The sequence below is a fragment of the Myotis yumanensis genome, unplaced genomic scaffold, assembly GCF_028538775.1.
Source record: "Myotis yumanensis isolate MYYU_CA2020_CCGP unplaced genomic scaffold, mMyoYum1.0.hap1 SCAF_3, whole genome shotgun sequence".
In the NCBI taxonomy this organism is placed as follows: Eukaryota; Metazoa; Chordata; class Mammalia; order Chiroptera; family Vespertilionidae; genus Myotis; species Myotis yumanensis.
The window spans coordinates 58337326-58361086 of NW_027223754.1; the positions used below are offsets into that span (position 1 = coordinate 58337326).

Consider the following 23761-nt stretch of genomic DNA (forward strand, 5'->3'; position numbering starts at 1 on the left):
TTCTTTGAGGTATCAGAGTTATGTATTAATTAAAAATATATAAAGCAAGCTTATTTACTTTTAAACCACAGATTATGGGTCAACTAAGATCAGGAAGGAATTGAATATAGAGAATTTATAAATTGACATATAAATTCTGTCTTGACTCCTAGCATGTGAACCAGGGGTCTTTGACTAGTGAAACTTATACTTGCTATTTTCTTAAATGCCTGAGATATACCACCAAATAGAATAGAAAGTTTTAAAATCACACATTCTGTATAGTCAAATTTATCTAATGTGTCTGCCTTAAAATTTTGGGGGGTTGCAAAACTGTTATAGACTAATTTTATTTTTAAACTTTCACATAAAATATAATCAACTTTAATTTTATTTGTCTCTCTCACTTTGTCAGTTTGCCACTCAAAGCAAAGGCCAAAGAGACAAAACCCCTGTATTTAGTATAAAAACAAGTAGAGCAATCCTTAAGATGCTTTATTTACTGATTGCTGTAACAATACCATAAATATTTAAATATAAGGAATGATATTTGGGATATGCTATGAAAAAATATTTTAGTATTTGCCAGAATCTCTGATCTCATATTTTCCACTATGCCACTAATTAGAACAGATACTCTCAGTGTCTCCCCCTCTGCTCCTAATTATATAAAAGTGAAGTTTTTCCAGTGCTTTACCTGAGGTTAAATATTGACAATACACAAAACAGTTTAAAACTTTTTCAGCTCCATGTTTCAGCTCCTTGTGGACAAACATCTTTATTTTTTCCAAAAATTTAAAATGAAATGCCAAATGAAGACTAAGGTTACAAATTTAAAACACATTTTACATTGTCACATTGATTAGCTGTAGAAATTACTCAACAATAGGTAGCCCTCCATCTTTTCTGACACAGGGTTATTTCATAACAAGACTCTTTGTTTATTCGTGGCAGCCTTTTTGGAAGGACTTATTTTATAGTATGGTGGCCGGCCAGTTTTTTAAAAAACAGATTTTATGGTTTCATTGTGTGAAACAGTTTATCCCTTTACCACCAAAATTTAAAGTAATGGTGCCCTATTTTATATAAAGAGTATTAACTCTTTCTAACTAAATCCTATATACCAATAAATTCCCTCTCTCTTACCCCTATAGCATTCACTATTAGTAACTAGCATTTAATTATCTAACTATTCACTGCTTTTTACTCTTGATACATATACTGTCTTTTTAAAAAAATTTATTGGTTGACTTTTTAAATTTTTATTTTTAGAGAGTGAGAGAAAGAGACAGACAAACATTGATTTATTGTTCCACTTATTTACCCATTCATTGGTTGATTCTTGTATGTGCCCTAGCCAGGGATTGAACCTGCAACTTTGGCATATCGGGATGATGCTTTAACCAACTAAGCTACCTGGCCAGGGCATAGTCAGTCTTTTAATAATATTTTTTCTACATATTTTTCCCCTCTCTTTTTTTTTAACCCTATTTGTCTTCCCGTGAAAAATTCACTATATTAATTGCTGTGTTCTGTTTTACAATCAGTTATGTTGATGGTACAAATTGTGGGATGATGATAATTAAAATTTTCTAGATTATGATTTTTTGTTTGGGGGTGTATGGAGGGTAAGCACTGTGGATTTATTGTTAACAGGAGTGAGTTCTAAGATGGAATGTTGGAGAGCTTCTGGCTGATTGGAGAGAATTCAGAGAAGGTCACGGAATCCATCCTATGCAGGCAAATTTTGATTAGAGGCATAATAGAGTATTTAAGGCTGAATCAATAAGTATAACATATATAATCCATGTAACATATAGTAAGTTATTTTTTAAATGTAACCATAGACTATATTTCAAACAGATATCTAGATTAATATATATATTTTTTAGCAGTTTAGTGCCTTACATATAAAAGGATATTAACATAATATTTTAGTTAGGAACATCTGAATTGTTCTGGAGGTAGTCTTGAAAGGCCTTAGTTTTAATCCTAAATTTTTCATGTACAAGAACTGTGTGGCCATTCATAAATTTCTTAAATTTTTTATCTTTAGTTTTCTTATTTTAAAAATAAGAATGATAATTTCTGACTATGTTGATATGAAGATTAAATTAAGATACAGATGTGGATGTATATAAATACATGTATATATTCTTTGCAAATAGAAATCCTCCATGAATACTTTAATTCTTTAAATTGAATTCTTTGCTTTCTCTTTTATTATTATTCTAAAGTTACAAAATTTGAGATTTTTTAAATACACAATAAGTTTATTTTTTCAAAAAAGTTTAAAATGTAAGTCATTTGGTGGTGGTAAAATGCATGAGCCTTATTTTTTATCAGTCTCTAAAACTGCTCTATTTATAAGCCATAGTTTTCCCAACTGCAAAATGCAATAACAGTACCTATATCATCAGATTATTGTATTGACTAAAGAAAGCAATAGTAGTGAATATTGATTGAGCACTTTCCGTACATTATTTTACTTAATCTTCATAAGAGCCTTGTGAGGTGGTGTACAATTATTGCTATTTAATAGATGGGAAAGCTAACTAAGACTTACAAAATCCAGTCATCATACAACTAGCGAATAGGAGAGCCAGAATTCCAATCCAGGTCTCTTAGGCCCTAGTGCCCCAAAGCATTTATCCACTGTGCTATTTAAGTTTTCAGTGTATAGCACAGAGCCAAGTGGTTAGCAAATTGTACTTACTACTGCTTTGCTCTTTTATTTAGTGATTTTGCTTAAAGTACTCACTGTGTTATATATACATTTTGTGATATACATGACCATAAGGTTACCCCAAAAATAAATAGATTTAAATAAAAATTAAAATAAGTTGGAGTCCTTTAGGTACTGAGTCTTTTCTCTATGTATGTATACAAATGTGCATGAACTATATATATATACATATGCATATCCAAACAATATTTTAGATACATCTGTCAAAACTTTATAGCTATTATAATTTCAATATCATATAATGTATATATGAACCTTCTTATATTAGGAAAATTATAGATATTCTTATACCTAAATGGTCACTTATAAGAATATTCAGAACAATGATTTTTCATACAAATGTGAGATTAATTTTACTGCTGCTTATTAACACATTACTGAATAATGAACTTGAGCAGAATTAATCTCCCTGAGTTTCACTTGGAATTTACACTAAATTTTTGCCTACTTATTAGGCACATTTTTTATAAACTTTAATAAATTTCTAAATTATTAGAATTGTATTGGATTTAATTGACATCAATTACAGATATCTTTTTAATTCTGCCACTGATGCTGATAATGATCAAAAGCCTCATCCTTATTTTTTTGCTTCTTAACCAACTATAATAATATTTTAACCAACTATAATAATTGAGAAATTATATAGATATAGGTTTGTTTAGATGAACTTGAACAAAATGTTTCTAGTATTATTTTTACTTTTAAATACTAGCTGAAACTCTTTTAATCACTATGGTTTTAATCGGTAAATTACTAGGCTTTTTTTTCTCCTTCCCTGATGCTATGTCTCTATTGTGGGATTTGTATCTATATTTAATCTCTGACTTAAGGAAGAGGGCAAATTGCTAAATTCAGAGGTAAAAGATTGTACTAGGCCTCAATCCATTTACATAAAGTGGAATGATACTTGTAATAATTGAATTTAGTTAAGTTTGGTAACATCGTATGAACGCAATTTGTTTTCTATGTTAAATCAGATTTGGTTTTAGTAATTAGATATTTTTAACAATGGAGATAAAGTTGTGAAATTTCTATACATCTTTCATCTTCTTTAAATAGTCTTTGGAAGCTGGTTGTTTCTTTTGTATTGGCCTTTGTTTATGTTTAACCATTCCACTGTCTTTCCAAATTGAGGAGTCATTGAACTAAGACTATATTTTGTTTTGGGTGAAGTGAAACTAAATGTTGTAATCTTTTTTTTGTAGTCCATCCAGTCTTGTCAAACCCGCATTAGATAATTTAGCAGAAGTGGAATCGTATTCTTTATCCTATTAAAGTAAAACCTCTCACTAATTCAGAATTTATTATACTACAGATGCAGTATTTGTGATCTTTTTTGAGTAAAAATTCAAAGTAATTTCTTCCTCTGAATTTTCAGGGTCATACTTATAAGGGGAAACCTGTCTAAAATCACTAGCTTTTCAAACCAAGGGCTCAAGAAATGAAGGATTCCTTCAACGTGCCTTCAACCTCTGGGTCGAGCAATTAATTCTTGTATGTTAAAGGACTTTTATGTTTATGGTACATTTTTATGTAATATAGGCCTATTTTGAGTTATAATGTAGGTAACCACCTTTCATTTATTGTAGCATTTAGTTTATAATCTGTACTGCTTCCAGGTAATAAAATTGAATTTTTTCTTAAATGTTCTATGACTGAGACCTTTTCAGTAAGTCATATAGGCCAAACCTTTCTATGTTATTCCGAATTAGTGAGGTTTTACTGTCCTAGTGTTATAAGGAGTGGGAAGCTTTTCAGAACGATAGTCATTTTGTTATAGAAAGGAAAGTCATAATTTAGGCCAATCTGGTCTGACCTGGATATTACTAATGTGAGAAATAGGAGATAAAAAAAGAAAGGATAACATGAACATGATTTGATGTTATTCTGTTTAGCTTTCTAAAATGGGCAATGAAAATGTAGAATTAAAAATGTGTGTGTCTGTAGATCCACATGTTTACCTGCATGTTATATAGATTTGTTTAGAGTGCTATGCCACAGTAGAGTGGCTTAGATTGATATTTATTCCAAGGAATAAATTCCTTATACAAATGTACAAGGAATTTGAATCTTGATGATACAGAGGTCATGTTTTAGTGATGTGTAGTTTTAGATTAGGAAAAATAGATTACCTCCCTTTTTTATGCATTCTAAATTAAAATATTTATATTCTGGTGTGTGTTTTTTAACTTTATAGTTAGAATGCCAGAATATTAAAATCAAATGTAGAAATCAGGGAAGGTGTAAAGCAAGCTTAAGGGAGGAAATTATAAGAAGGGAAGAGGAAAAAAGAAATGAAAGCAGAAAGATTTGGTTGAGAGTAGTTAGTGGTTGGGGGCCAGAAGGTGGGGCAGGGAAAAAGAATGAGCTAGTTAGTGTTCATACATTTTTTAAAGTTTAATTGAGTTTAGCAATACTGATAGATAGGGTAGCCTTTCTAAGATTGGAAAATAAAAGTTATTTTTGAGTCAACTAGGAATTTTTTTTAATGACTAGTACTAACAATATCACTAAGTATAAAATAATTATTAAATGACATTGCATGCAGTTATTTTTTGTGCAAACTAAATTTTCCCATACAAATTGTTATATTTGTAATTTTATTTTTATAACACATGGATTTGTTTATATTATATAACTGATTAGCTTAATAGGTTTTATTCATAATTAGATTTCTGTTTTTATTGATTTAGCAATATTTGCAAGCAGAACTGTATAGTACTATATCTCTTCAAAATTGCTTCTTTGCAGGTAGATTCTTGATCTATCACTTCTAACAGTTGCAGATTCTTCTTGCTTGTTCCTTTTAACATTTTTCTCTTGTTCTTCCATAGTAAACTGATTTAAAATTTTATTTTGAAGATGAATAATGGCTTACTTACAAATTATAACACTTACAGATGGAAGTGGAGAACGAGGAGAAAAGGATGCAAGCAAAATCACGACATATCCTCCAGGCTCTGTGCGATTTGATTGTGAGCTCCGGGCAGTACAAGTCAGCTGTGGATTTCACCATTCAGGTAGCAGCTGGAACTTTAGGGTATAACTGCATTTTTACAATTGTGCTAAATCAATTATTTGTTTAGTATAGACCAGTGGTCGGCAAACTCATTAGTCAACAGAGCCAAATATCAACAGTACAACGATTGAAATTTCTTTTGAGAGCCAAATTTTTTAAACTTAAACTATATAGGTAGGTACATTGTTATTAACTTAATTAGGGTACTCCTAAGGCTTAGGAAGAGCCACACTCAAGGGGCCAAAGAGCCGCATGTAGCTCACGAGCCACAGTTTACCGACCACTGGAGATGAATGTAGTCAGTTAAATGTGTGTTAAAATCTATAGTGTGGCTATACCTCTCAAATATAAACAAAAAAGCTTTGTATTTATTACAGAATTCCTTTTAAAAACTAGGGCATGATGAAATAGGTACTTGTCTAGAGATCTAACTTTTATTCTGTCTTCTGATGGATTTATATTATAATTCAATTCAGAAAATTCCTGAAGATGAAATAATCTCTGAAATTTTTTTAGACTCTAGAATTCTTAGTTTTTATAATCAGGTAACCTATTTTGTTACTGTTTATTGAGAAATGTATATCAATAAATTTCTTTATTTTTTAAATTTAAAAAGTAATTAATTGCTTAGTAAATTATTGCATTTAGGTTATATAGCTTAGGTTGTACTATTCAACCTTTATAAAAATAAAAAATGTTAAATTTTTCTTTGATGCCAAATATATTTCCTTATTCAATAAGGCATTGGCAGTTATTGAAGTTCTGACCGTTCATTGATGTTGTACATAATTATGCAGAGCTCAGATCTGTCTGTTACCTATATAATTATCCTAGATTTGAGATAAAAATATTTTATATGTAGTTACTTACAATTACAAACTTTACAGTTGACCCAAACCAATGTTTCATGTTATTCAATAGCATTTATTTAAATTTTACAGTATTTATTATGAAAAACACTGCATTTTTGTAACCTACAAAAATATCTTTCTGACCTAAAATTATATTTTTTATTAAATATAAACATATTTCAATTGCCTATTTTAATGGCTCTATAAATTTTAAATAGTGAAAATTGCACTGCTTTTACTATAGTGTGATAGAAATATAAAATGTACATAATGAAATAATAAAGCTCTCTTTTTTGGTTTCAGTGGTTTTAATGGAAAACGGAGATGTCTATACGTTTGGATATGGACAACATGGGCAGCTAGGACATGGAGATGTCAATTCCAGGTACTCTGACTCAGCGGTCGCCCACCGGTGGTCTGCAGACCACTGGTGTTCTGCGAGGTCCGAAAGGTTGGCGACCGCTGCTCTGACTTATTGTTTGAAGATACTGGGATTGTTTTTTTTCTTTTCCTTTCTTTTTTCTTTCCTTCTTTTTTGTCTAAATATATATTTCTATACTTAAAATAGTATTTATACCACTGTTTTATAGAGTGTGGCCTGTAAAATTATAGGTGATTCTTGATTTTATGGTTGAGTGTTTTTATGGGGATAGATTTATAGTTTCAGTAGAAAAAATTATTTACATTCTATACATTTAAAATATAAGTGATTATGATTATCACAAAAATTCTATATTTTTAATAATTATCTTTTTAAAGGTTGCTCGTGGCAATAAAAAAGACAGTGAATATCCCCAGATTGCATTTTTAAAAATCAGTAATGGATTTATTTATATTACTTGATGTTGGTTCAGAATTAAAAAGAAGATATTGAAGCTTTTGAATAATTTTTAAGTAAAACAATGGTCTCTCAGAGAAACAGTTTTGACTTACCCAGAATAGTGAAGAGCTAATTGTGGTGGAGACAGCTAGACATTTCCTAATACCCATTCTTTTCTATTCATTGGGTAGTCAAGTATTAGTGGTGACATAGCAAGGCAGCTAAAGACTTCAGTTCCCTACCTTATTGCAGCAAGATAAGGCTTTGAGAACTAAAGAGATAGATGCAACATTGGAATCATGCAGTTAAAAGGAAGGTGGAATCCCTTCATTTCCCCTTCTCCTCTCCCAGCTTGCTGCCTGGAATCCATGCACGGTTGCAGGAACTGGAGAAGTCGTCATCATAGTGATCATAAGTTGGAAACCATGTATTGAGAACACCAGAGCTACATAATAGAAATAGCCTGGATCCCTGACACCATGGAACTGCCACCTCAGCTCTTTGCAATTGGATGCTTAACTAAATCAAAAATAGACTTCTGTCTTAAGTCCCTGTTTTTTGGCTTTCCTTATAACAGCTGAATCCATTTCCTGCTTACTACAGTGAGAGTGCTTTTGGTCAAAAGTATAGAAAATCCTTCTTTATTAGTTCAGGTCTTCCAAGAAGTAGATTCTAAGACAGGATTAAATGTTCAAAGAATTTATTGGGAGAAAACTCCTATGAAAGATAAAAGGGAAAAGAGCAGAAATAGGCAGGGAAAACCCTCTAGGCATGATGTAGGTCTGACTCCTGTGAAAAGAATGAAGAAAAATGGAGTAGGCAGAATCTAGAATAGTGTGCAGTTCAGAGAGAGGTCAGCCAGGCCAGTGGGTGTCCTCAAGCCAATATTACCTCTGAAAGAGGCCCAGCTTGGGCAGCATGGGCAGTTTAATACCCTCACTGTGCTCAGTCGCAGGCTGTTAGCATCCCGGGAAAGAATGGCCTTATGAATCCAAAGAGACAGCCTCTAAGGATCAGTCAGCTATGCTCCCTGCAGCAGATTGTCTTGAAGATCTGAGTGATCCATGTGTGTGGCTGCCCACCATTGAAACCAGGCTTCTTCATCAAGTCTGGAGAGATATAGGGGGCTTCAGGCCAGACTTGACTCATTAATGCAATTTACCACAAGAACCTTCTTTCTTTTTGCCTTTCCACAATGTCTTATTCTCCCTATAGTCTTAAGATACCCCCAGAATCAAGTGGGCCTACATGGCTTCTCATTTACATACGTGAATTACTCTAATCTATCTATAATAATAAAAGCGTAATATGCAAATAGACTGAACAACCAAACAGCAGAATGACCGTCCTGACAACCTTCCTGACGACCACGCTATGACACGCACTGGCACCAAGCCAGCCAAGGCGGGTGCAATGCGATTGGTCGGGGGGCCCCGCCATCACCCCAAGATCGCCCTGCTGAGGGAGGCCCAGGACACCCTCTTGCGGCGATCGATCATGGAGTCCCAGCTGAGTGGGCGGGGCCTCTCTCTGCACAGTGATTGATCGCGGAGCTCTGCGATCAATCACCCCAAAGCAGGAGGCCCAGGCCACCAGCCAGCAACACTGTGACGGTGTGCAGACCTGGCAAGTGATTGCCCTGCAGCGGGAGGCCCAGGCCTGCCAAATGATCACACCCCATGACTGTCGCCCACAGAAGGTGGCAGGGGAGAGGGGTAGTGTTGCACAGATGGCAAGCAGTGGCGGGGGCGGGGGCGGGGGCAGCTGCTGGCAGCCAGGGGAAGGAAAGCCCTGATAGGCCCTGATTGCCAGCCAGGCCTAGGGACCCTACCTGAGGGGTCCCTGATTGCGAGAGGGCGTAGGCCAGGCTGAGGGACAGCCCCCCCCCCCCCCCCCCCGCGCCCCCGTGCACAAATTTCATGCACTGGGCCTCTTATCTACACTAATAAAAGAGAAACATGGTAATTAGCGTACGACCACTACCCTTTTCATTGGCTAATCAGTGAGTATATGCAAATGAACTGTCAGCCAAGATGGTGGCCGGCAGCCAGGCAGCTGGAAGCAAACATGAGGCTTGCTTGCTTCAGTGAAGGAGGACTCCAACGTTCCCCGCCTTCGCTGCCGGCCTCTGAGCTGGCAGTTTGAAACTTTGTAACAAATATAGAAGCTAAACAAAACCACGGGATCTCAGAGCTGGAGTTACACATTGTTTCGATTATAGAATGCAAACAAACCAGTGGAAGCCTCAGAGCTAGAGCCAGAGCTAAAGCTGGCCCAGAATAAAAAAAGAAAAAAGAAAAAAAGGAGCGGTTGGGAGCTTCAGTCAATCGCCAGCCTTAAGGCAGCCCTCAGCCCCTCACCCAGACTGGCCAGGCACCCCAGTGGGGACCACTACCCTGAAAGGTGTGTGACCAGCTGCAAACAGCCATCATCCCCTCATCCAGGCTGTACAGCCACCCCAGTGGGGACCCCCACCCTGACCCAGGACACCCTTCAGGGCAAACCAGCCTGCCCCCAGGCCTCTATCCTATATAGTAAAAGGGTAATATGCCTCCCAGCACCGGGATCAGCAGAGCAGCGAGGCCTCCTGGCATCGGATCAGCGTGACAGAGGGTAGCGCCCAACCCCCTGATCGCCCTGCGGCTCTGTGTGTGACAGGGTGCGGCGTCCCAACTCCCTGATCCGCCCTGCTCTGTGTGTGACAGGGGGCAGTGCCCTAACTCCCCTATCGGCCTTACTCTGTGAGTGACAGGGGGGAGCTCCTCAACCCCCTGATGGGCCCTGCTCTGTGAGTGACAGTGGGGAGCTCCCCAACCCCCTGATGGGCCCTGCTCTGTGCATGACAGGGGGGAGCTCCTCAACCCCCTGATGGGCCCTGCTCTGTGAGTGACAAGGTACGGAGCCCCAACCCCCTAATGGGCCCTGCTCTGTGCATGACAGTGGGTGGCACCGCAACCCCCCCATCGACCCTGCCTTGAGTGTGACAGGGGGCGGTGCTCCAACCCCCCAATCGGCCCCACCCTGAGCGTGACTGAGGGTGGCATCGCAACCTCCCAATCCGCCCTGCTCTGTGCATGACAGGGGGCGGCGCCCCAACTCCGCAATCGGCCCTGCTCTGAGCCTGACCAGGGGCTGCACCTAGGGATGGGGCCTGCCCTCTGCTACCCGGGAGCAGGCCTAAGCCAGCAGGTCGTTATCTCCTGAGGGGTCCCAGACTGCGAGAGGGCATAGGCCAGGCTGAGGGACCCCCTTTCCCCCCCGAGTGCACAAATTTTTGTGCACCGGGCCTCTAGTATGTACATAAAGGCCTAAGGGACGGAACAACTGGTCGACCGGTCGCTATGACACACACCACCAGGGGTCAGTGTGCTCCCACAGTGGGAGTGCCGCTCAGCTGACCGACGGCCGCCATACGCCTGGCTCACTGCTGGCATGAGCCTCTCTTGCCTCCGTAGCAGCACTACTGAGCAGGAGCAGTGTGGCACCTGACCCAGGCTTGGGCTCCTCCCCGGCTGCCTGCTGCTTCTCCCATTACTACATCCTCGGGAGTCCCGGATTGTGAGAGGGTGCAGGCCAGACTGAGGGACCCCACCAATGCACAAATCTGTGCACCGGGCCTCTAGTTATTACATAAAATCCATATTGCTACTTTGGTCTGAAATCATTCCATTATGGTGACAGGGATGGAATTATGCCAACTACATAGTAAAGATTCATGATTCTTAATCCTGGCTGCACACTAAATTCACTTGGACAACTTCAGAAATACCATGTATAGATTCTACAGCTAGAATTTCTAAGAGGTTTGTGTTGGGGGTGAGGGTTGGTATTAGAGGCAGTTAGTGCAGTCCTATATAGGATGGCAGCAACTGTCTTTTAAAAGCCCCAGATTCTAATGCTCGTCCAGAATTGAGAACTCCTGTTTATCCCGAGAGGATTGGGTCAGGTTCATTTGCAATGCACAGAAAATGAGGATGAACAGAATGTCCTCAGTTACTTTGATGAATGTTGTTGCTAATGAGAAGGGATGATTGAGGTATAATTGAGTTAAGCTCACTAAAAATACCAGAGCAACATACATTTGACATTATTGTCAAGAGGTTTGTAAGACTATCACAATCTTAATGACAAATACTGTGCTTGTAAAGAGAGCAAAAGGTCTTTGGCAAAATTACTTTTATCAAATGTCACTGGACATGACATTTGGATATTGGACACTGCATATGACAGAATATGAATGGCTTGCAAGGTTGAGCAATTACTTTCACAGATGTTAGAGGCAGCATATATTTTGCTTCACCTTTGAATGGCCTCACTGATGTGTAGAGACTGAGTCAGGGCTTATAGTTTGTGTGAAAGAGAATTTAGCAACTTTTTGTTCTGTTTCTCACTGAAGACTCACAACATAGAACAAGAGGGTTTATTATCATGACATTATCAGTATTGCTGCTGTTATTTAGCTGGTGATTATTTTGTGAGTCATGATATAAACTGGGAAAGGTGCATTGTAGTTAGACATGACGGAGCATTGATCATGTTTGCAGCAAGGAGAGCAGTTCTCCACAGATCAGACTGTACTTGGTTGTCATTCCACAGAAAATGGGTAAATCGTTATATTTCATGGTCTTGACTTCTTGGAAGGGAAATTGTGAAAATCATGACTATAATAAAAATCACAGACCTCTGGTAACTGTGAAATATGAAGAATGAACAGCATAAGCCAAGATCCTGCCATACCACATTAAGGTGTAATTGCTATTGAAAGGGAAGGTGCTCATGTCAGTTTTTAATATGAAGAGGTTACCCAAAAACTTGACCTCAGTGTCCTGATTATACCAATGCGCACCATCCTTGATTAGCAGTGACTTGTTCGGGTGATAATACCAACAATCTTCTGAGTATGTTAAATAGCTTGAATTGATCATTTTCATGAATATGATAGCTTTTGATGTTAAAAATAAAATATTAGGATTTGTTAAGAAAATTAAACTCTAGTGAGTTTTGCTTTAACTGCCCAAAGTTGTTCTTTTCTAATGTGTAAATGTCCACTTCTGTTTCCATTGATTGAGTTGTAACTGTAAGGCTGAGTATATGTGCTGTGTGGAGAGCTAAGATGGATAGCCCAGTGAAATAATGCCTACACACTGTGCCTGGTGGATCAAGCAATTATTCAAAACCATTTTTGCTGTAAACATTCTAGTTACCCTCTTTGTCCTAATGTATTAGGACTTGGAAGGCAGGAGTAAAGAGCTGGGTTATTGATTCAAAAAGGAATTGACCCACTTTTATGGTGGAGCAATCCCAGGAGGAGTAAAGCCCCTGTAGCCAACATATTAACTACCACAAAGCAAAACATTTATAGACAGTTGAAATAAGTGTAGAGTTGGTGAGTCTTTTTTTAAGTTTCCAGTAATCAAGTGCTTTTAACTGGAATTTATTGTATAGCACACATTGATAATGGGTGATTAATGTCAGATAAATATTGCAGTGTGCATGATGATAAAGATAGATAAATATTATTTGTATTTTCTTTATTTAATGTATTGACTTGCCAAAATGACTGAGCTCAATCTCTAGTTTGGGTCCTGATTCTATCACTTGGTACCTATATGACCTTGGCCAAGTTACTTGACTTTCCTATGTCTCAATTGCTTTCTCTATTAAATGGGAGTAAGTATATTTCCCTCAGAAGGTTGTTGTGAGAATTCAGTGAGATGATGCACTTAGCACAGGGCGTAGCCCATAGTAAGTGCTCAACAAATGTTAGTTGTTGTTATTCTCTCTTCTTAAAGTGAATGTAAGAAAAGTTTATGATGGCTTTTATACATTCACTTATGACATGAGTCTACCAACCCACTTTTTTGCTTATTTTGTCCAGTATGCTTCTAAATTTCTGAATTCCAAATTCTTTTACCATTTTCAATAAATTTAAACCTGGATGTTGGGAAATAAATTATATAGTTTAGATGTTTTTATTCTTCTTTTCCAATAGAATTTTGCTAGTTTTTATAATGTTTCTGAGTTTCATCTTTTTCTTGCTATACTGTTCTCCTTCTGCATTAATATTGTATGCCATCATTGTGTCTGGAACAATTTAGACAAGGTTCAAATCTTTGCTTCATCTCTTACCAACTATATGACTGTAATTTATTAAGCCTTAGTTTGAATAAAGATTGTTGAGAAATTAAAATTCATCTCTTACACAACCATAATCTGATCACAATTTCTCCTTCTTTTACTTAGCTTTACTTAACTTTACTTGGCCATTGACATTATCAGTACTCAGTTCCCTATAGCCCTCTGCTTTTTTACTCTTTCACCCTTTTATTTATTTATTTATTTATTTTATTACCTAAGTTAGAGATTATTTATTCTCTTCACCTATACTCTTGCCAGTATCCTCATTTTCTTTACCCTCTTGGTCTTGATGCTAAGGCATGGCAAAACTTCAGGCATAAATCAATCTGTATATTTTTCATGTCTAACTTGGGTTTCAGAAAAAAATTCACATGTGTACAGTTTATTATATGGTTTCCAGGTTCAATTAATTCCACTATGATGGGCAGTAATCCTCCTGTTTTGTTGTTTTAAACTATTTGGTTTGAGATCTTTTGAGAATTTGATGAAAGATATGTGCTCTCTCTTCAGAATAGATACAAGAGCATATACACAGAAATTGACTTACAGATTTAGGAGATTCACAGATCTCCTGAAGCTCATTAAAAGACTGTCCAGAAGCCCTTTGGATTGGGTTTAAAACTTCTGATCTCAGTATTTTATTTGTTCCATTCAGCATCGTACCTTTTCGGTAATCTTCAGATTCTCTACTCACCTATTTCCTTTTCCATCTCAGCACATGACCTCTATTAGAACAAAAATAAAAACTGTTAAGTGGGAAATTCTTTAGCCGGCCAACTCTACAAACATACTTGCATCTATACTACTACTTTGCTACTTTTTAATGTAATATTTATGAAGCCTATCTACACCTTTTCCTTAGGGATCTAGTTCTGTTTCTTGTCTCCTCTCTGACCTGTATCTTTAGCCTCTTTGTTTTTATTCTTTTAAACTTCAACTCTCCATCATTTTAAAGGACCAAAGTCTCTCCTTCAACTTCATTTTCCCTTTAGCTGGTGGTTCTTTCTTTTTCTCTTTCCTGCTGAGATGCCTAAGGGATTTTGCGTAGTCTCTGACCCCACTGTTAACTTCTTGTCTGCTACAGTGTTGTGCCTACTCCTACCAGAGACTTTCTTCTTGCTAAAAAGTTGAGTGGTCAGTTGATATCTCTCTAAAGCATTTGGCATGTAGAGTATTTCCCCCTTCTTGAAACCATCTCTTCCAATAACTCACTTCATTTTCCAGAATTCATTATTCCTCATTGGTATGTCATAGATTTCTACTGGTATTTCTTTCTCTGTCCATACTGACAGTGTTAGGAGAGACTCAGAATGAAAACCAGGATTTCTTCTTTTCTCTTTTTAATCATCTTCATTCTCATAGCTTAAGAATGTTACCACTGTGTACCTTTTTACATAAGCAAAAATCCTTCCTGGCCTCATATCAATCATTTGCCAAGTCCAATCGTTTGGGTTTTGTTTGTTTGTTTGTTTTTTAGATAGCTGTCAAGTTCATTCATTGCTTTCAATCCACTCTGTTCCTAGTTTGTGCCTTCATCTTAACTCACCCAGTTATTGTGAAATTTTTTAACTAGGTTTCCAGCTGTTAATCTTGCCTCTTTCAATTCATTTTTTCATTGCAGCCTGAAAAATTATTAAAAATATATTTTATGTAATTTTTAAAGTTTAAAGTATCATAATAACATTGTCTCAAAATCAGAGCCCTTCTGTTATGTGTGGATTATATCTATAGTGATGATTATTCTAATTACAGACAATGAGTACTAAAAATGGTTAATAAATGGTAAATAGAGTGATATAAGAATCGATATAAGGATGTTATTTATCATAATTGTTTATCATTTATTAAGTGTTAACTGTGTGCCAAGCACTTGACATATGTGAGCTTCCTTATTGTTCATAAGAACCCTATGGATTATTAGTATCTTCTGTGTTATAGCAGAGAAAAATGAAATGCAGAAAGGATGAGTAACTTGTTCAAAGTCATGGTCATGTTGGTGTTACTTATTGGAGCCAGGTTTCACACCCATATCTTTAAGCTTAAGCTTTTAGCAACTGCTGCAGAGCCTCTCATGATACTGTATTCTGATTCATTAACTACTGTGTTAAAATCTTAAGTTATAGTCTAGTGAAAAAAAGTAGAAAAGAGGACATAAAAATCAGTTGTTTCTTATAGTTCCTGGATTGAATTCCTGTTAAATTATTGCATGATTATATCATCCAATAAATATTTATAGAGATCTTTAACATGCTATTCACTGGTAAAGATTAAAGAAATTTCTTCTACAACAAAAGTAGCACCAATCTTTCAGAACAATTAAAAATTTTGTCTATAATTAGGATAATAAATTTAGGAAATCTTTTAAATAATCTCCTTAAAATCAGTGATTATGTCATTTTCATCTTTGTGTCCTGAGCACCTAGAATGGAGACAGGAATATAGCACTTAAATAAGTTTTTACTGATTATTCATATTAGTGCCTATTATCTCTTTTCCTTATGCATTGTTTGTTTATGGTTTTTTATTTCAGTTGGGTCTTTTAAGATACTGACTTAATTTTTTTTTAACCTAGGGGATGTCCCACTCTTGTTCAAGCATTGCCAGGCCCTAGCACACAAGTTACTGCAGGCAGCAACCATACGGCAGTACTTTTAATGGATGGACAGGTCTTCACATTTGGAAGTTTTTCTGTAAGGAATTTTTAAAGCATTGATAATATTCATTGTACCATTGTCTTACAATTTGTCTACGTAAGCTATTTTTTCTGGTTTCAGTGAAATTCTTGTATTATAATTATTGCATTTGCATATTTCCTGTCTCCAACCTCAATATACACAAAACTTGAATGACATTACTTTGAAATAATTTACTTTTCTAGTTTAGTATTAGAATTTATTGAATTTAACAGCTATGTTATAATTAGAATGTTTATTCCACGTCAAAGTCCTTTAAGCTTTCATTAGAGCTAATTCTGTCATTTGAAAACTCATTTCTCATCTAATTTGTAAAGATTCATTTTTCTTTAACATATAGAATTCTATCTTAGAACTTTTTAAAAGTCTAGTTTTATTAGATTTGTTTAAAATTATAGCTTCCTTTTTCTTCTTTCTCCATTTGCCTGTCCGCTTCATTCTCTTTCTATTGACTACAGTAGAGATCAAGGAAAAGCTCCATAAGATTGCTAATAAACCTGTATCATCTCTGACATGGATAAATATTCAGAACTCTGTAACCTAAGTCCTTGGGATGCAATTTGCAACTCTTGATTATTTAAAAATTTTTAATGTGAACTTTAAAAAAATATTTTATTTGGAAATTATTTTACGCATATAAAAAGGTTGTTTAGTTCCTCTAGTTATGTCCCTGGCAATTTTGAGCTGCTGCCTCTGTGCTGGGAGTGCGTTTATGAGTGAGCGACTTCATGGGCCAGCCCTTTAAGGGGAGCATCTCAGTTTCCCACAGCCCTTTGTCTTTCTCAGATGTAACCCCCACTGGTCTGGCAGCCAAATGTTATGGCTGGTTCCTGGGCTGGAGAGCCCGGTTTGAGGCTGAAAGCTCTGAAGCTGTTATCCCTCCTGATTCTTTTTTAAAAAAAATTATTTCTTTATTGATTTCAGAGAAAAAGGGAGAGGGAGAAAGAGAGAAACATTAATGATGAGAGAGAATAATTGATTGGCTGCCTCCTGCACACCACCTATTGGGGATGGAGCCTGCAACCTAGGCATGTGCCCTTGGCTGGAATTGAACCAGCTGTCTCTCTGTCTGCTGAGCCAAACTGGCTAGGGCCCTCCTGATTCTTAATCGCCAAACTGTGGGTGTGGGACCTGCCCAGTCTGCATCTCCACCCCTCCTACCAGTCTAGACGTGGTTTCTTCTTTTTATCCTTAGTTATAGGAACTCTGTTCAGCTAGTCTTCAGGTGGTTCTCAGTGTTAGTTGTTTTAGAATCCTATCTAATAAAGAGGGAATATGCTAAATGACTCTCATGCCGTCGCAACGATGGCGGCACCCACAGCCAATAAGGAGGGAATATGCTAATTGATTGCCATGCCCTCAAAGATGGTGGCACTCACAGCCACAAGATGGTGGCATCCAGTCCCCTCAGCCCCGCCAGGGTGGCAGGCGTGTGGCAAGGCCGGGCCCACCCCCAGGTGGGCCCAGCCGCTCCGCGCGCCTGCCTCCAGAGTCCCCCAGTCCCCTCAGCCCCCCAGCCTCCCAGGGCCACCTGAGGTGCAGGCAAGCCTCGGATGGCGGCTGCCCAGCCGCCCAGGGCCGCCCAAGGCTCAGGTAACCAGGGCCGGCCGAGGTTTGTGCTGCCAGCAGTGGCAGTAGCAGAGGTGTGATGGGGCGTCGTCTTCCCCTGATCGCCAGGTTGCCTACTACCCCTGAGGGCTCCCGGACTGTGAGAGGGGGCAGGCAGGGCTGAGGGACCCCCCTCCAGTGCATGAATTTTCATGCAACGGGCCTCTAGTTTAGTTATAATTTTGATGTGGTCATGGGAGAAGGCTAGCTCAGAGTTTACTTTCTCTGCCATCTTGACCGGAAGTCTCAAGATCTCTTTTTTTTTTTTTACATCTACATAATACTCCACTTTGAATATATACTATAGTTTTTTCAATTAATTTTTATATAGTTAAAGAACAAAATTTTATTCAGGGGTCTGAAAATTTGCAAATCATAAAACAGGAGCAGGTAACAACCAGAGTATTTTGAAGGAAAGAGAAAAATTGACAGTTTTTATAGTAAAAAGTACGTTCTTGAAATGAGTAAGTCCTACAGTCTTAGCTTCTGGATTAGTTTTAGATTGTAATCTTCCAGATGTCTGGTGGTATGGACACATGAACATTCTTTCCTAAATTCTTCAGAGCATAATCTTTAGGATTTATATTCTAGTACATATCTCCAGGAATTGATAAATAACGGAAAAGTTCAAAAGTTTATGTCTTTGGGCTAGTTATCATAAAATAAAACCTATTCCTCATGTTTCAGTACATTCTGATTTAAATGGTTTTTGTTAGCTTTGATCTGGTGATTCAATCAATTTTTTATGCTTGGTTATTTAAGTATTTTCCAATATTTTGCAGTGATAGCAATAAATATTGTTAGAGATGTATCTGTGAGGAAAATTTTTAAAAGTAAGATTGCTGGGTTGAAGGTTAAATACCTAGGTAGTTTTGTGAGATAGTATCAATTCCCTTCTCTTTTGTAGTCTCACCAGCAGTGTATGAGGTTGCCTATTTGTTCACAATCTTGTCAACAAAATGTGTTAGCAAACTTTTTAATTTACATCAGTCAGATGGGTGGAAAAACGGCCCTGAATACTGTGAGAAGTCTTTTTCTTGTAGCTAGTGCTGTGAACCTTCAAGTCTTTACCCGTATTTAGTTTTCTGACATTAAGGGTTGGATTTTCTTTTTGTGGGGATGCTTTTGCCAGTGCCTTTTCTAAGACCTGCATACTCTTCTTCTCAAGCTCCCCATACCCCTTTGTGCTCTCCACCCCACAGGCTTGCAGTGGCACGTGGCTGAAAAAAAACTCTGTTGAATTAGTTTTTCCCTCTGGTTACAGATAACTTAAGGTTATGAAATCTGCTTTTTCTTAAAACTGCTGAAGGCTTGATTTATTTGTAGTTTTATTTGGTCTGTGTGTTGGTTTTGGGGGGAATGTGAATGGTAATACTTGAAATCAGACAGTCATTATTGTCCTCTAGTGCCAAAAGTCCTATTTGTGAACTTTAATGAACTTAAATATGGTTTATTTATAATCAGGCATCTATCATATTTTTGGTCTGCTTTCACGTTAGTTGGTTGATAGTAAAGGAATAGATATTTATTTCAAAAGTCAATGAAAAATATTTCTTTTCTCTCCCAAAGCATAATATATATCCCTGAATATGATGCACTTTGCTCACTGTTACATTTTTATGCTCTTCTTTTTCTTTGTCAAAAAATAAGGATAGTCATTGAAAGAAGCTGAGAGAGAACACTGAATTATTTTGGCTTCTTCTCCAGTCATGTGCTTGAATTTTTGGGCTGTTTCCAGCCATTTTACCTTCCCCTGTTTATCAAGGGGTTGAACCTCAGGTGCTTTTACAGTCAGTTTATAGCTGTATTTTCTTTCTGTGGTATTGAAGGAGTAACAACAAAACTCATGAGAAACCTGGTAGTTGGCTCAGAACTTAACTAAGCTATGGGCAGTACACAGGTATTTTTGTTCTTTTTTAAAAAATATAGTTTATAATTCCCATTACTTATAAATATCCCTGGGTACTCTGATGCAGCATTTTCTGCCCTCCAGAGGATTTTTGGAAGAGGGACACTATGGGGAGAGAGAAAGATCCTATGCCAGGGGGTGGATAAATATTTACCAATCCATCTACATTCTTTTACAGCTAGTAGCATAGAGAAATTTCCTGTTACTTTTCAAATTAAATTCTTACCAAACCAGGTACCTGTAGACAGCAAATAAGTGAATTAGCAGTTATTTGCTTAAGACATCATTCCTTACTGTTGATTCTGTTGTTTATATTGAACCATAAATGAAATGACATGATCATGTGAAAATGTACTTTTCTAGTTGTATTCACAGTTGTGGTATTTGTTAGTTTGGTCTTTTACTCAAATGTTTCCAGATTGTGTGAATTCAATAGATTTTCTGTGATGCTGTCAACTTTAAAATGGTAAAGTGATTTTTTAAATGTGCTATTTGTAATACTAATTTTTAAATATATTATGCATTTATATTCTTTTCATTTAAATATAAATGAAGACAGTCACAGTATTTCAGGGAGATTTCTTACATGGAAAAGTATTTCAAGTTTGTTATTATTTTTTTAATAATACACTTTGTGCCGCCAGCGTGGCTCAGTGGTTGAGCGTCTATCTATGAACCAGGAGGTTGCTGGTTTGATTCCTGGTCAGGGCACATGCCCAGGTTGTGAGCTTGATCTCCAGTAGGGGGCGTGCAGGAGGCAGCCAATCAATGATTCTCTCTCATCATTAATGTTTCTATCTCTCTCCCTCTCCCTTCCTCTCTGAAATCAATAAAAATATGTTTTAAAAAATAATACACTGTGATTTCTTAGGAGAAGAATTCCTAGGAATAATAAAAATTATTTTATACCTTTATAAATATTTGGTATAAATTTCACATGAATTTATTTTAAAAATTAACAATTGATGACTAATAATGTCTTATAGAGCTGTTTTTAACTACTGTCTCACTTTATAAAAATTATAGATTGTTCAGTAATATTGTTAATATGGTGTATTTAATCTTTTAGAAAGGACAGCTGGGCAGACCAATTCTGGATGTGCCATATTGGAATGCAAAACCAGCTCCCATGCCTAACATTGGATCAAAATATGGAAGAAAAGCTACCTGGATAGGTGCAAGTGGGGACCAGACTTTCTTACGAATTGATGAAGCACTTATTAATTCTCATGTGCTTGCTACATCCGAAATTTTTGCCAGTAAACACATAATAGGTAATACCCAAAACAAACCGACATCCCCACTGTAAATCCTTATCTTGATTAATAGTAAATGGTTCATTTTTCCCTATTATGAGATATAATCTTATAGCTTTTTGTTTTCTTTCTGTCTGAAGAAATTTAAAAGAAGCTTCTGAGTGTCTTTTTTATATTTGTCTGTTTGCTGGAAGATTGCAATAACTGGGAGATCAAGAAACAAAGTATAAGCTAGAGAGTGGTAGAAATATAAGCTACATTGTAACCTAATTGAAAGGAGGAATTTTTCTATATTGGTTCTTATAAATTATAGAAATTAATTTTAGAAGGTTTCATAAATCAAACTTATCAATCCATACTTGTGTCCATGATATCATCCTATATAATAAAAGCCAAGTGACCAAAAGGACCAGAGACCAGAATGACCATGGCCCCTCACCCCAGCGGGCAGCCCCCCAGTGAGCGGATAGGGACGATCAGGCAGGCAGGCGAGCAGTTAGGGGTGATCAGGGAGGAAGACAGAGTAGTAGTTAGGGGCAATCAGGCAGGCAGAGTGCTTAGGGGCAGTCAGGCAGGCAGAGGTGGTTAGGGGTGATCAGGCAGGCAGAGGCAGTTAGGGGCAATCAGGCAAGCAGGCAGAGGTGGTTAGGGATAATCGGGCAGGCAAGTGAGTGGTTAGGGGTGATCAGGCAGGCAGAGGTGGTTAGGGGTGATCAGGCAGGCAGGTGAGTGGTTAGGAACTATTAGGCAGGCAGGTGAATGGTTAGGGGCGATCAGGCAGGCAAGTGAGCAGTTAGGGGCCAGTGTCCCGGATTGCAAGAGTAATGTCTGGCAGTTGGACATCCCCTGCAGGCCGGGTTGAGGGCCTCCCCCTCTGCTCCTCTCCCCCACCCCTCTCCCCTGGTGCATGAATTTCATGCACCGGGCCTCTAGTTAATTATATAATAGAGTAGTATAGTGTAGAAATTAACAGCATGTGTTGTAGATTTAGACAGCCTGAGATTTTAGTCCTAATTCTGCTATTTAAAGGTTTTTAGTTATTTAACCTCTTTAACTTTCAGTTTCTTCGTCTGTAAAATGGAGAAAATAATAATACTTGTAAGTTGGGGAAATATAAAAAAGTAATGCATCTTTAAAATATGTAAATATTTTTTCTCAAGGTTTGGTACCTGCTTCTATGTCAGAACCTCCTCCATTTAAATGTCTTCTGATAAATAAAGTGGATGGGAGTTGTAAAACGTTTAATGACTCTGAACAAGAGGATCTGCAAGGATTTGGTGTGTGTCTTGATCCTGTATATGATGTCATTTGGAGGTAAGCTTCTCTTTTTATAAACTAGAGTAGTAAATAAATTTTGATCAAATTCCCTTCTTGTGGTACTATGAAATTTATGTATGGATAGACTTTTCATACCTGAGAACTCCTGTTTAACTATTAACTACACTTTTATCATAGTGATTTATAGGGACCCTTACAGTATAGTGTATTGACTAAGAGCAAGTGTTCCAGGCCAAACTGCCTATAGGTGTATTCCAGCTCTACACTTTACTTTCTGTGTGCCTTTGGAAAAGTTATTGTGACTCTGTGTTCCTCACTTTTTTCACTTATAAAATAACTAGTGTCCTGATGCACGAAAATTCATGCAAGAGTAGGCCTTCCTTCCCCCAGCTGCCGGCACCGGCTTTCCTCCCTCCGCCGCCCGCAGGCACCCGGGACTGCGGGCGGCTTTCCCTAGGCTGGGCCCTGGCTTTGTCAGGAAGGATGTCCTGTAGACGCCTGGTCTGTCTGGTCTAATTAGCATGTTACCCTTTTTTAGTATAGATAATAGTCAGTCTACCTCCTAGATTGGTATGAGAATTGGGGAACTTAGAGGCACATAGTAAGTGCTGTAGAAGTGTTTGCTACTGTCTTTATAATTAGAAGTTTTACTTTCAAGAGTTCTGTTGATTATTTTAGTCTGTCAGCAATGTTATCTAAAATTGTATAGAATTCAATGTTTATTGATGCCATAAATATCTAATTATTACTAACTCTGTAGCAGAAATTATGCCAAAGACATTCGAGAATAAGATATGAGCTTGCCCTTCAGGAATGTACATAACCAAATTCCCATATTAGTAGAGAAATATGCAGGGTTATTAAACTCTAGAAATTATAAAAAATGGAGAGGTGGATATAGGTACTCAAGAAATTATATTGCATTTGTTTATGATTTATTATGGCACTTTATATACAAAATGAGTAAAGAAAAGAGTTATCCTCAGAAATTTTAGCTTTGAATGCTATAGGAAGTGTACCCTGCCATTACCAGAGTGGCTCATCAAAGCATTTACTATTTTTTCCCCCCACTTGCTTAGTTTATTTGGCCTGTATAGTTTAGTAGGCCAGAATTCAGATAAGTTGAAAGGTCGAAGTGGTATGAGTGAGGAGGGGGAAAGACTTTTTCATGGTCTTCCTTCTGCCCGTGCCTGCTTTCACTTCTATCAGTCCACCAAGAGGGATGTTTTTTATCAGTCCTGAGGCCTGCATTCAGAGTGAAGGATTACAGTGCTCCCCAGGTTGCTGATCAGCTTACTATCTTATTTGGGCATTTCATTGGAAGTGCTGGAGGCCAGAATTGAATTGAGTAGTGCTTTTGGATCTTCCTGGAAGCTTTATACAATATAAATTAAATAACAAGAGACTAGAGGTGAGTCATGTGTAGTAATTCTTATGAAGACAATGAGGTACTAAGAACCA

The 23761-nt window shown here is 37.4% G+C and overlaps 1 protein-coding gene across 8 annotated transcripts in view; it reads left to right on the forward strand.

The window, feature by feature from the left end:
- The window catches only part of MYCBP2 (MYC binding protein 2), a 272896-nt gene that overhangs the window by 87727 nt on the left and 161408 nt on the right, over positions 1 to 23761 (forward strand). For all 8 annotated transcript variants that reach the window (XM_070408908.1, XM_070408907.1, XM_070408910.1 and 5 more), the window contains 5 exons: positions 5629 to 5748; positions 6902 to 6983; positions 16129 to 16246; positions 20836 to 21040; positions 22183 to 22336. In XM_070408908.1, coding sequence (XP_070265009.1) covers positions 5629 to 5748; positions 6902 to 6983; positions 16129 to 16246; positions 20836 to 21040; positions 22183 to 22336 — 679 coding nt within the window. The remainder of the gene's footprint in view (positions 1 to 5628; positions 5749 to 6901; positions 6984 to 16128; positions 16247 to 20835; positions 21041 to 22182; positions 22337 to 23761) is intronic.